This window comes from Maylandia zebra, linkage group LG1, assembly GCF_041146795.1.
Source record: "Maylandia zebra isolate NMK-2024a linkage group LG1, Mzebra_GT3a, whole genome shotgun sequence".
Taxonomy (NCBI): domain Eukaryota; kingdom Metazoa; phylum Chordata; class Actinopteri; order Cichliformes; family Cichlidae; genus Maylandia; species Maylandia zebra.
Genome location: NC_135167.1, coordinates 12,335,183 through 12,347,323, shown reverse-complemented (window position 1 = coordinate 12,347,323; position 12,141 = coordinate 12,335,183). Strand labels below are relative to the sequence as shown.

General features: G+C 37.8%; 1 protein-coding gene across 1 annotated transcript; it reads right to left on the bottom strand.

The window, feature by feature from the left end:
• Window positions 1-715: 715 nt before the first annotated feature.
• Window positions 716-8,015, bottom strand: LOC101478532 (gonadotropin-releasing hormone II receptor). Its single transcript, XM_004539597.2, has 4 exons — window positions 7,912-8,015; window positions 4,139-4,740; window positions 2,356-2,560; window positions 716-1,864 (listed from the first exon to the last, which is right to left on the bottom strand). Exons 2-4 carry the CDS (start codon window positions 4,727-4,729, stop codon window positions 1,353-1,355), a joined length of 1,308 nt encoding a protein of 435 aa, XP_004539654.1. The 5' UTR covers window positions 4,730-4,740; window positions 7,912-8,015; the 3' UTR covers window positions 716-1,352.
• Between the last annotated feature and the right edge of the window lie 4,126 nt (window positions 8,016-12,141).

The following is a 12,141-nucleotide window of genomic DNA, read 5'->3' as shown; positions in this document are numbered from 1 at the left end:
TCCAGGGCACAAATGGCCTTTTCCATCTGCGGTTATGATTCATCGCTGATTATAGGCAGCTCTCCCCTCTGGGGACAGAGACAGACATGGGTTTGCATGACATCTGCACACAAATCCCATATAATTGCTGTCCAACACAAATTCTTTTACTTAAGACATTTCCAGCAGCAAAAGTCACTCCACCAGCTGAATACATTTAATGTCAGATGGTCACAAATTGTAATTTACAGAAAATACAAACAGTCCTTTATTTCCATGACCTTAACAGTTCTCAGGACTCCTGCAGGAAGTGCAAATATTATTGTTGAAATGAGATTTGCAGATGATATGTTTAAAGACTGGTAGAAAGATAGTTTTTGAGAAATATATAAAGTTGTTAGTTTTTTAAATGCATTTTTAAAAGTTCTATTTTGTGTTTAAAAACACCAGGTAGCATAACTTATCTAAAAAAAAATCTTAAAAAATACAAAATATTATGGTGGCTAATATTTGGCAATGCACTGGCACAAACTGGACCATAAATACTGAACTGCAATGATCAAAGTGATTTTTTTAAATTGCTTATATTGTAGGACCAAATTTCAGACAGTCTCTTTACTCTTATTTGGGCATCAAATACTGTCTGCAATTGCTATTGGACTGTTTAATAGTTGCATACCCAACTAAAAGCCTGGCTTGTTTTAAAAAAAAAAAATCAAAACAAACTTCACTCTGACACAGCTGGATTTTATTCATTGAGATCTTACAAAGCATTGATTTTAATCCTGTAATATGATCACTGTTTATTTTCTGAAGATTTTCCCAATATCATACAAAATTATCAATATTCCAGCATTCGGCCATTTTTGGCCTTTGTATTTTATACATACTCTCATTGGCCACTTTATGTATTCCGATTGGTACCTGACTAGTACTGGATTGTACCCTCACTTCCTTTCAAAGTTGCCACAGATACGAGAAGGTGCTGGAAACATTCCTCAGAGATTTTGGTCCATACCATCACACAGTTGCTGCACATTTGTCAGCTACACATCTATGATGAGATTCAAAGCCAACTGTTTCTTAAACACTCTAACTAGCACCAGCAACCGTGCCATGTTCAAATTCAAAGTTCAAAGTCACCTGTCATCTTCATTGTGATGGTCAGTTGAAAAACTTTAGCTGTTCGTCTTGATCATGTCTACGTCCATAAATGCTGCAATGTGATTGGCTGATTAAATATTTGTGTTTTTGAGCAGTTAAACGGGTGTATCTAATTAAGAGTGTAAGAGAATGAGAGTACCCTACATATGAGAGCATTACACTGAATAAATATGAGGAAATAAAACAGTAAAACCAATACTATATTCTTCTCATAACATGCTCTCAGCACTGGACTGGTGAGTTTTTCTGTCTGTGTCGTTGTCAGCTGTTAGAAAGCTGCTCCTCGGTGGGGTCCACTCTGCTTTGCACAGCAGAAGCCTCTCAGGGCTGGCAGGGCTCACCTCCCGTTTCAGTGACAAAGAGTTGGCAGCACAACTAAAAGACCCAGTTATAACCGTGTTGTTTTCCAGATCAGCCGATGTGGTGGTGCCGGTATAAAACCTTCGGAGCCCCTTTCTGAAGTGGATGGTGAATAGGCCGTAGATGAGTGGGTCCAGGCAGGCGTTGACAAGCCCAAAGATGAACAGGATGTGAGTTAAGGAGTGGGAAACCTTCCCCTCCAGGTCGTCAGGGAAGAACCAGTACCACAGGCCCAGCAGGTAGTATGGAGTCCAGCAGATGATGAAAGACAGAACAATCACAATACTCATTTTCAGAGTTCTCATCCGGGCTCTCGGGATGTTATTCTTTGAACACCGCAGGTGCATTTCACTGGAAGGTACTGGAACCAGAACAGAGGACAGAAACAAAATATAGTGCACATTGAAAATGCTATGAACACAAACCTTTATTGTTTTTTAAGTTATTATTTCTGATTAATTATTGGCTCGAGGTAAGCAGATGTTCACTTTGAGAGTACTGTGATACTGAAGGGATAGTCAAAGGCCTTTGCCAACTTTACTCATGAATGATTTAGTCATTGAATTCTTGTTTTTTCATTCAGCTTTAGCTTCTACAGCGATCTTGTTATTTGTTTAGTTCTCTTACTCTTTCCCTGTCTGCTCCTCCCCCTTTCTAGTCTTTCTATGGCCCTCCTGTATTGTTTCGTTCTTTTGGGAGTTCAGCTGGTAGTTCTCAAATATGTAGGGGGATCACCAGTATGAGGATTCTTCACCTGGAGACACTTATGGCATTTATGGCTGGTCAGACTGCCGCTCATTTAATATTTAATAGATTATTTCTTCTTTACATCTAAACTAAACTGAAACTTACAGTTGTCTTTTTTCAGTCGTCTGGAGATCTCACAGAAGATCCTGGTGTAACAGGTAATCATGATGACCAGCGGCAGCAGGAACAGGCAGCAAAACGTGAACATGTTGTAGGCTGTTTCATGCCAGTGGGTGACAAAGCTCCCCCGTGTTGTGCACTGAGTAAAGTCCTCGGGATGGATGATGGTCACATTGTGAAAAAGGAACATCTGAGGAGGGAAAATGTGACATTTAGAAAATGATTTTTAGTCATATGAAGTAACACACGAGCAACTTTCACAGGTTTACTGATATCTTTGTTCACAGCTGCTTTTACACATCAAACAGCTGGGAATGGATGTTTCAGGAAGAAACTTCAAGGGTCAGATTACCCCGGTTCAAAATCAGCCTTGTGTGGCTTTAAGTCCTGCTGATAGTTCATCATTTTGTATTGTTTCTGTAGCAGAAATTAGTGAAAATTATACTGGCAACATACCACTGGAAATAAGTGAGAATGAATTAACCCTGCTGAGCTAATGTCACATTGACTTTTAAAAATTGTTTACAGTTATTTGCAAAGAGAAAACTACTACTAAGTTGGATTTTGATCATATGAGGATAATACATTTTACCAAGCTACTGTCTCTCAGAGCGCTAAATAACATCTTTTACTGCTTGTGCCTGACAAAGTTTTATCTCCATCCTGTTTTCAGGGAGCTCATGAACCTTTAGAAGGTGTTACAAAAGTTGGAATAAGCCATGCAAACCTGTGAAATGAAGCTATAGTTAACTGGTTTTAACCCTGCTGTCCTTAACTAGCCATAATTCTATAGTGCATATGCAAGTGCTGACTCTGAGCGTGAACTGGACGGAGTATAACAAAGGTTTATTATTTATTTTAAAAAGCAGTTTTGTATAATTACACCTCTTAGACCTTTAATTTATTTGAGCCTAATCCAAAAAACTTCTTCTTCTCTTAGAGAAGGGTGATCTATTTAAATCTCTTATCCTTAGGCTTCATCACCAGTTAATTTAACATGCCTGTCTTTGAACTGTGGATGGAAACTGAAGGAACCCCATGCAGGCACAGGGAGAACAACACAGAAATTACTCAGCTGGCAGTGCTAACCAGTGTGTCCTCCTTCTATGAACACAAACAGTTTAATTTGATTTCGTTTCAAATTACGCAGCGCACACCTGCAGGTTCAAACACCACACACCTACTCGATGATTTTAACAGGTGCTAAGAAACACTGACAAAAAGGACAGATTGCAATCAATACCTTCTTTTTTTCTAAAGTCAGTTTGTGACTCATGAACAGAATGAAATGAAAAAACTATAACAGGCTCATTCAGCTGATGTTCTCACAAACACAAAGAAAAATGCTACCTGCACTCCAAATGCAACAGTATCCCTCTGTTATGTGTTCTTGGACAACAAGAACACAGCAGCTTCATGCTGGGTCTGTGATACAATACCCGTAACCAGGATAGATTGTGGGATTTGTTCATTTTCTTAAAAATAAATAAAGCTACATTATCCTTTGAGTAAATGACCCCTTACTGTTGACTTTGGTGCTTCTTTCAGCAGTTTTCCACACTGGGATGAATGTGTCACAGGGAGCTCTTTATTCAGGACTGCCTCTATACTTTTTGTTCTGAAAATTATTATTTATGAAAGATTGTACTAAAGCAGGGAGTGGAGTTAAACCTCCTTTAGAGAGGATGAGAAGCAGTTTAATGGCCTGATTGAATTCAAATTAGTCCTGATCATTGCCTCTGCTATCAGCGGGAATGCCTGTCCTTACCTGAGGGACAGACAGCACAACGCTCATAACCCAAGCCACCGTGAGCATGATTCTGTTCCTCTTTCTGGCCTTATTGATGGCCAGAGGGTTGAGGATGGCTGACTGCCTATCCAGACTGATTACAACTGTGACAAAGGCGCAGGAGTACATCGCCTGCAACTTAAGAAACATCAGCAGCCTGCAGGCAAAGTCTCCGGCAAGCCACTGAACTGTGATGTTCCACACCGCATCTACGGGCATCACGATGAAGGTCACGAGCAGATCCGCCATCGTCAGGTTGACAATCAGCACCCTCACGTGGGATTTTCGTTTCCCATCTATGCGAGCCGCCCACAGCACTGCCAGGTTACAAAAGGCAGATATGCCACAGAGGATGAAGGTGATGATCACTCTCGCTTTCGCCGCTGTACTGAATGTGGGCAGCTGAGGGGCCACGCCCCTCGCTGTCCAGTTTGAAAGGGCAGAGGAGCAGTTGCAGCTGGTATCAAGTTGGTGGTCTGCCACCAGTCGATACATAACGGCTGCAGGGTCACACAGAGAGGCGTTCATTTTCTGAAGCTCAGGGGAAGGAACATTGTGCTCATCCACCATGAAGGTCAACACTGGAAATAGGAGAAAAGCAATAAAAAGGAATCACCAAGGGACCAGAATAAGTGTGTTACAAGACAAACACAAACAGCCCATAAATAATGGCAGCACATCAAGAGGAAGTAATATGCATGTATGGACGCCCAATGTGCACTGAGCTGGAAAGATGGAGCTAACAGACTGTGAGGACCAAAGTCAGCTAATGCAATAGCTGAAACTTTTCTACAAATGTGCTTTCATGTTTTCCCAGAGTGCACACAAGAAGTCTAATATTCACCAAAAGCTTACCGAGAATTTCTTTAAAAACCGAAGACAGATTTGAAAAAAACAAAGCAAAAATGAAGATTACTGTATATTATTAAATATTAAATCAGGAGCATTTAAAAAGAAAAAGAAAAACATCATGGTGACCATATCATTAAATGGTGTTTTGTGAGCCCCATTACCAAATATGAAACATTACAGTGATGCTACCTGCATAACACCATGAAACGTTTAAATCTAAGAGTTCAGCCAAGACCATAAAATATAAGGAAACTTCACAACAGCGTGAATATAAATATAAAGGGATTTGATATAAAATCAAATCCCTTTTCACTGTTCCTCTCAGCTACAAATGAGCAAGAAGTAATAAATATCACATTAAAATGTAAAAGTAAGTCTTCAATGGATTATCATGACATAAATATGTCTGTAGTTAAACAGGTTATTCTGAATATTGCTAGTCCCTTAACATATATCTGTAATTTATCATTTCAGTCCGGTTGTTTTCCAAAAAAAATGAAAATTGCGAAAGTAATACCACTATATAAAAGTAATGACAAACACAGTTTTACCAATTATAGGCCTATTTCTCTACTGCCTCAATTCTCAAAAATTCTAGAAAAACTTTTTAATTCAAGATTAGAAAAATTCCTTGAAAAACATCAAATAATAAATGTTGGTCAGTATGGTTTCAGAACGCAAAGAACCACTTCAATGGCGATAATTGAGGCAGTAGAAGAAATTACTGATACACTGGATAAAAATAAATATGCAGTTGGTATTTTTGTTGACCTCAAAAAGGCCTTCGACACAATCAATCACTCAATTTTACTGGATAAATTGGAAAGATATGGTATTCGAGGGAAAGCTGGTAACTGGTTAAAAAGTTACCTAACAGGTCGGGAACAATATGTTAGCATAGGGCATTACCATTCAGAGAAACTTGGTATTACATGTGGTGTTCCCCAAGGGTCAGTGTTGGGACCAAAACTTTTCAATGTATACATAAATGATATTTTTGATGTTTCTCAAGTACTTAAACTCATACTGTTCGCAGATGACACCAACATATTTTTCAGTAGCGATGATTATACTGATCTTGTAATGACTGTAAACAGGGAGCTAAAATTAATAAAAAAATGGATGGACATAAATAAATTATCATTAAATATAAATAAAACTAAAGCAATGTTTTTTGGTAATTTAAAATATAATATAGAATTACCAATTATCATTGAAGGTGTACCAATTGATAATGTGAGTGAAAACAAATTTTTGGGAGTTATAATTGATAACAAAATTTCATGGAAACCCCACGTCAGACACATAAAAACCAAAATTTCCAGAAGCCTCGCAGTTTTGAACAAAGTGAAACAATTCCTTGATAAAGATGCACTTCGTACTCTGTACTGTACCCTGGTTCTTCCATATCTTACATATTGTGTGGAAGTGTGGGGAAATACATATAAAAATACAACTAATCCATTAGTCACAGTACAGAAACGAGCACTGCGTATTATTCACAAGGCTGGTTATCTAGATCATACTCACAAATTCTTTCTTCAGGCAAAGTTACTTAAATTCCAGGATCTGGTTAATTACAATACATCCATAATTTTGTATAAAGCTTTTACTAAACTTTTACCGGCAAATTTACAAACTAGATTTGAAATTCGAGAAAAGGTTTATAATGTGAGAGGCTTTGGAGAATTCAAATTACCCAGAACTCGAACAACCCGTAAAGGCTTTTGTGTGTCTGTATGTGGTGTGAAAATCTGGAACAGTCTGAGTTTACAATTGAAACAATGCAAAAATATTCATAGATTTAAATTTCTCTACAAACAGTTGGTCTGGTCACAGTATACTCAATGATGGGTTTTAGTGTGCTCTGTAATGTCTGTCCTCTTACCATTGCTGGTATGGATTCCAAAATAAAAAATAAAAAATAAAGTGTGCGTATGTATGTACATATATGTACTTGTGTGTGTAGATATATATGTATGTATATGTATGTGTGTCTGTTACTTGTAGTTATTACTGCCTGTTACCTGTGGTAATGCAATTTATAATTTATATATTCTGTATTCAGTTATGAAGGCTCTAATTGTTGGTTGCGAGCTGCCGCTTAGATGCTTGTATCTGCCCGGGGCTGTTGATGGGTCTGTATGCAATGATGGGCGTAGCTGCGGGAAGTTTATTGTTTTTTTTTTGTTGATGAGTGAGTATAGGGGTGGGATTTAATAAGTTTTCTTCGTCCCACTCCTTTTTCAGGCAAGTTTTGTTTTTTGTTTTGTGTATTTTATGTTCAATATAGGTATTTGTTGTGCCTGAAAATGAATAAATAAATGAATGAAATGAATGAAAGGCCTCACCAGCATCATGTCTGCTTTGCGTCAGTAGCAAAATAAGCAATATGTTATATTCTAATGTGCATGTGTTTTATAGCTGTAATAAAACAGGAAATATTACACGCACAACTGCATTGTGAGTTATTACCACTATATAAAAACAGTTTCAGTATAATCCTATTTGTAGTTAGTAAATCGACGAATCCGGCGTCCTTATATCCAAATAGACCTAAAAATCTTTACTGCGCACATCTTATCAGAGTTCTCTGTTTTTAAAATAAGAGGTACTGATTAGAAGACACCGTGCACTGTTTATCCGGAGGATCTGGAGCCCCAAAACGAGATTAACACCACATCCACTGGACATTTTGCAGCTGTACAGTGCTGTGCTTTGTATTAAACTGGTAACCTTCACTGGAGGCATGTTATTTTACAGACTTGTTTAAAAAAACAAAAAAACAAAAAACAAAAAGCAATGCGTAAAAATCATCATTTTAAAATCGTTCTTAATAAATTCATTCAATAAACAAAACAGACAGCGTGCTATTAAAAATGAAAAAAAGACAAACTTACATGGAGTGATGCCGTGTTTCTCCGAGGGTTTAAAAATCACCGCGGGACTGAAAGAGCTTCGTGTGTTAGTGCGTTAATGTGCGTTTGTCTTCCACAGGTATACTGCTGCAAGTTTACAAAGTCCGCAGGTTCAGCCGTCCGGCTCTTCTGCTCCAGATGCTCCGCCCTTATCCATACACACCAATCAGAGACGTGTGAGATGGGGGGTCTGACCTCATAAGCCAACAGCCCACTCAAGTGGTTAGGACGCATAACTGTGATGAATGATGACAAGGCAGACAAAAAAACTATAGTTTGGATGAGAGTTGTGGTGTGATACCCTCCAGTCAGCCCCATCTCATAAAAATGGTTCATGAGATCATCGGGGAAAGACAGCTGGGGCTTAGAAACATTATGCGTGACAAACATCTGAAGATTTTGAGATGCGCTGTTCACAGAAAAATTATTTTGTCTGTTTTTTCTTTTTTTATTTGACCGGTGGTTGTATGAGTGCAGATTATATGCCCCAGTGACCATTAAAACATAAGCCTTGATTTAATTCTTAAAACCAAAAGCTGCTTCTGAAAGGTCATCTTTGTCTCTCTATTAATGTTTTGGCTTCTGTACAGCATGATCAATAATTGGATCAATCTGAAGGCTGAAAGTGGAAAAAAGTCCCTGAGCTCACTTTAAATCTGACTTTAAGGTGTGAAGAGCTGCCAGCAGCATTTGCTGCATCACAGTTTGCATATGCTTAACCCTATATTTTAATCCTCATTTAACAGAAATGTGCAAAGCAAACAAATAAATAAATCTAGTCAATACCATAAACCAGTGATTTCCACAGCTTCAGCATTACCAATTGATTTTATAACAATACTAGTTGTTTTAAAAGTGTCTGATAGGGCAGGGGAAACTTCTTTAAAATGATTTTTTTTAAATGAAACCTATTCAAGTGGCAACATAAATTTTTATTCTTCTTTCAAAGAGGAGAACCTTCCATGCATAAGGAGAAGATATTGGTTCTCTTTGGATCTACCTGGACATGTGAAAAGAACATCACTGAAATTTAACAAATCCAAATACAGATCCCTTCTCAGTGTCTCAGTGTCAATCACATCTCCCCTAGACACCGAACCTGACTTTAATGCACTTGTTCTCCACAGCAGTCCTAGTTTCTGGAAAAAAAATTGCTTGAAAAAGCAATTGTGGAATCTGAGAACAATCGTTGCATTTTGCTAAGTTTCCAGAATGAATAATATGTTTACCTGAAATTTGCCAGCAGCTTTGAGGTATATTTTTTATTGCTCAGTCAGCTCAGGGTTATAAATAAATGGGAGCAGTGCACACAGGGGTCAGGTGCCAGAGGTATGACATAAGAGAGAGTTGAATGCGCCACGGTTTCCATTTAAATCAACTTTTTACTTAGTTTTTTCAAGGCTAAATGCAGCCCTAATCTCATTCCAAGTCCAAGATTGCCTATGAGACACATCTACTGTCAAACTATATCTACCTCAATATGTAATGTTCACATTTAACATCAAAACATTTGACTTGGGAATAAAATGTAAGCAAGCAAGATATGGATGAGCAAATGTGGAAGTCCTTTGACTCACAAGAATAGACCATATACAAAAGATGCACCAGGTTAGAAAAGTGAAGCTAACGTGGAAGTTCCTCATAAAGCCCTTTCCACTAGTGCCTCAGCTCAGCTCAACTTGCTGTGAGTCAGTTTTCAGGCTTTTTCATCAGGTGGTAGCATCTGATACCAGGTACTTTTTAGTACCTGCTCGGTGAGCTGTGTCGATCTGAAAATGTGACATCAACAGACTGCATGCCACCGATTGGCCAGTCAATGGCATCATCCCACAAGTCATGAGACTGACTCCTTTAGAGAAATGAAAACCTAACAATGAGGGAAGTGGCTACACAAAAACCAACACAATGGTCCCTGAGTCTGACAAAAAGCCATAGACCTAGCAGCAGGTATACCATTGCCTTATCGCCTTCCATTGTTGTGTTGTGGTTGTGTCAAATAATACTTACATCACAGGACTTTCAGCCACATGGCTATAACAACTCCACGAACATTAGGTGGTGCTTAATGTAATGCAAAGTGACAGAAACTGCCACCATGACATAACTTTACTAATTTGTCGCACTGAATTCAATTTTGTTGACTTTTTTTAACTAGATGTCACAAGAGAAAGTGTACAATATGTGAATGAAAACTTAAGACAGCATGCTTACCTGACAGTGAAGCTGCTGATTGTACCCAGCTTTATCAGCAGATTTACACTAAATGGGACCATAATTTATCAATTCAGCCTGATGTTATAGAGGCAAAGAATTAAAATGAGCAATTAAGCCCATAAACCTATCAGAAAAATATTTACTGAGATCATATGTAAAGTGACAAGTAGGGTAATTTTTTCATAGACTTCCATTCAGTCTGGCTTCTTTTCTACCAGAGGAGTTGCCCCCTGTTGGCCATGAGAAGGACTGCAGTTTTTTGTTTTGTTTTTTACCTTGCTGTGTTTGTCTTTTATAATCTTAAAACTAAAAGGCACTGGAAGAGAAAAGGCAATTTTCTCTTCTTAACCTACAAATGCATTTTCCTTACAAATGTAGAATCATTTAAAGGGAAATAAACAGGCTTTCCTACGGTATAAGATTTTTTCAAAAGAAGCATTTTTAAAACTTCAACCCTGTGAGGCTGTGTCATGTCTTCACTGCTACGTTTCACTGACAGCAGTTTATTTTAATAAAAAGCTTATAGATATTTATGTGGCTGAACAGCTCAAACCGATGGGCTCTGTTTCCATGGCAATGTCTCACTTAAAGCCCATGGCAGGTCATGGCAAGAGAAGAGGTGACAGCAATCAATTAAACCACCACAGATGTTCTCTTTATCTATTCCAGTCTGAGCAAAACACAAAAGGAATGAGTGATGGCACCATAATCAAAGATCCATTACATGTAGGGACTGAACACTGTGATATTGGGTTTAGCAAGGGCAGATTTTACTTGTCTGTTATCATTTGATGAATTTGCTAAAACTGCCAATGTCAAGTTGAATATTTTGCTTTATTATGGGCAATAAAACTTTTCACCACACATGCAAGAAAAACACCCCAAAATGGACTAAAGTGGGTGGAAAGATGCTTATCTCTAAAAACATTTGGCTTTATTATATCTAATGACAAATATAACAGGGAAAAGTAGTAAGAAAAGTGTAATTACTATTTATGACAGCAAGTATTACAGAAAAGACTCGTTATAATTTTAATGTTTTTATTAAACAGTTTTTTTTATAATTGTTATAATAAGTCTGTAATTGCTTTTAATAACAGACTATCTTCTGCCACAGCAGTAGGGGTTAAAAAGCAAGTCTAACTGTTGCTGTACCAGACACAATGTTGAATCCTGTGATATTAAGACCATCATTATCGCCATGACATTTTCAGTCCACTAATCTATTTGAAAGGGACTGTCAAAACAATACACGGTGCCCTTCCTTTGTGATGTGCTCATGTTCATGTCGCATGATCTGTTGTGTTTAAATGGATTCAGCTTGTGTAAGTGTTGTCCAGATCACCAAGAGGAAGGAAGGAAGGGAACATACTGACCTGAACATGTTGTTTTGTGCCTCACCGGTCTTCTCGTTTTATTCATCACAAGCTCTCAAAGGGAAGTTAATACTCTGAATACATGATCAGTTGTCTTTTTAAGCTTTAAAAAAAAGGAAAACTTTTGAACTGTATCTAAACTGTTTTGATTAAAAATAAGAGTTTATGTAAGGTAACATTAAAGAGTGTCTGCAAAGAAAGTGTGTTTAATGATGTAACAAAACCCTTACGATGTACATAACTGTTTCTTCTTAATCTTATGGGCTATGAATGTGTCTGTGTAGCTACTATTAAACTGTTAATCTCATGTTAATTCTCATCATTTCTTAAGTTAAATATTTGTTGCTTTAACTTCAAAGGTTTGAAATTTATAGTAGAGATGGACTGAAATTAGAATGGAGTTAAAACTAGGAGCAGAACTCCTCATTCCTAGCAAACATCACACACTGTTCTTCAACTGGCTTACAGTGTATTATCTCTAAAACATGGTGGTGTCACAGGTGTCACAGGTGTCAAAGAAACTCTTCAGAACTGAGGTAACGTATGAATGCAACAAAATACTAAGAGGTCTTTGTCGGCAATCCGCTACAGACTACAGAGACTGTAGTACAGGGTCAACAGG

Bases quoted from the DNA above. Each gene is read 5' to 3' on its own strand.
- LOC101478532 (XM_004539597.2), bottom strand. From the start codon at position 4,729: ATGGTGGATGAGCACAATGTTCCTTCCCCTGAGCTTCAGAAAATGAAC. The intron at 2,561-4,138 runs GTAAGGACAGGC...TTCCCTCCTCAG, and splicing joins TTGTGCTGTCTGTCCCTCAG to ATGTTCCTTTTTCACAATGT. The intron at 1,865-2,355 runs GTAAGTTTCAGT...TTCTGGTTCCAG, and splicing joins ACGACTGAAAAAAGACAACT to TACCTTCCAGTGAAATGCAC.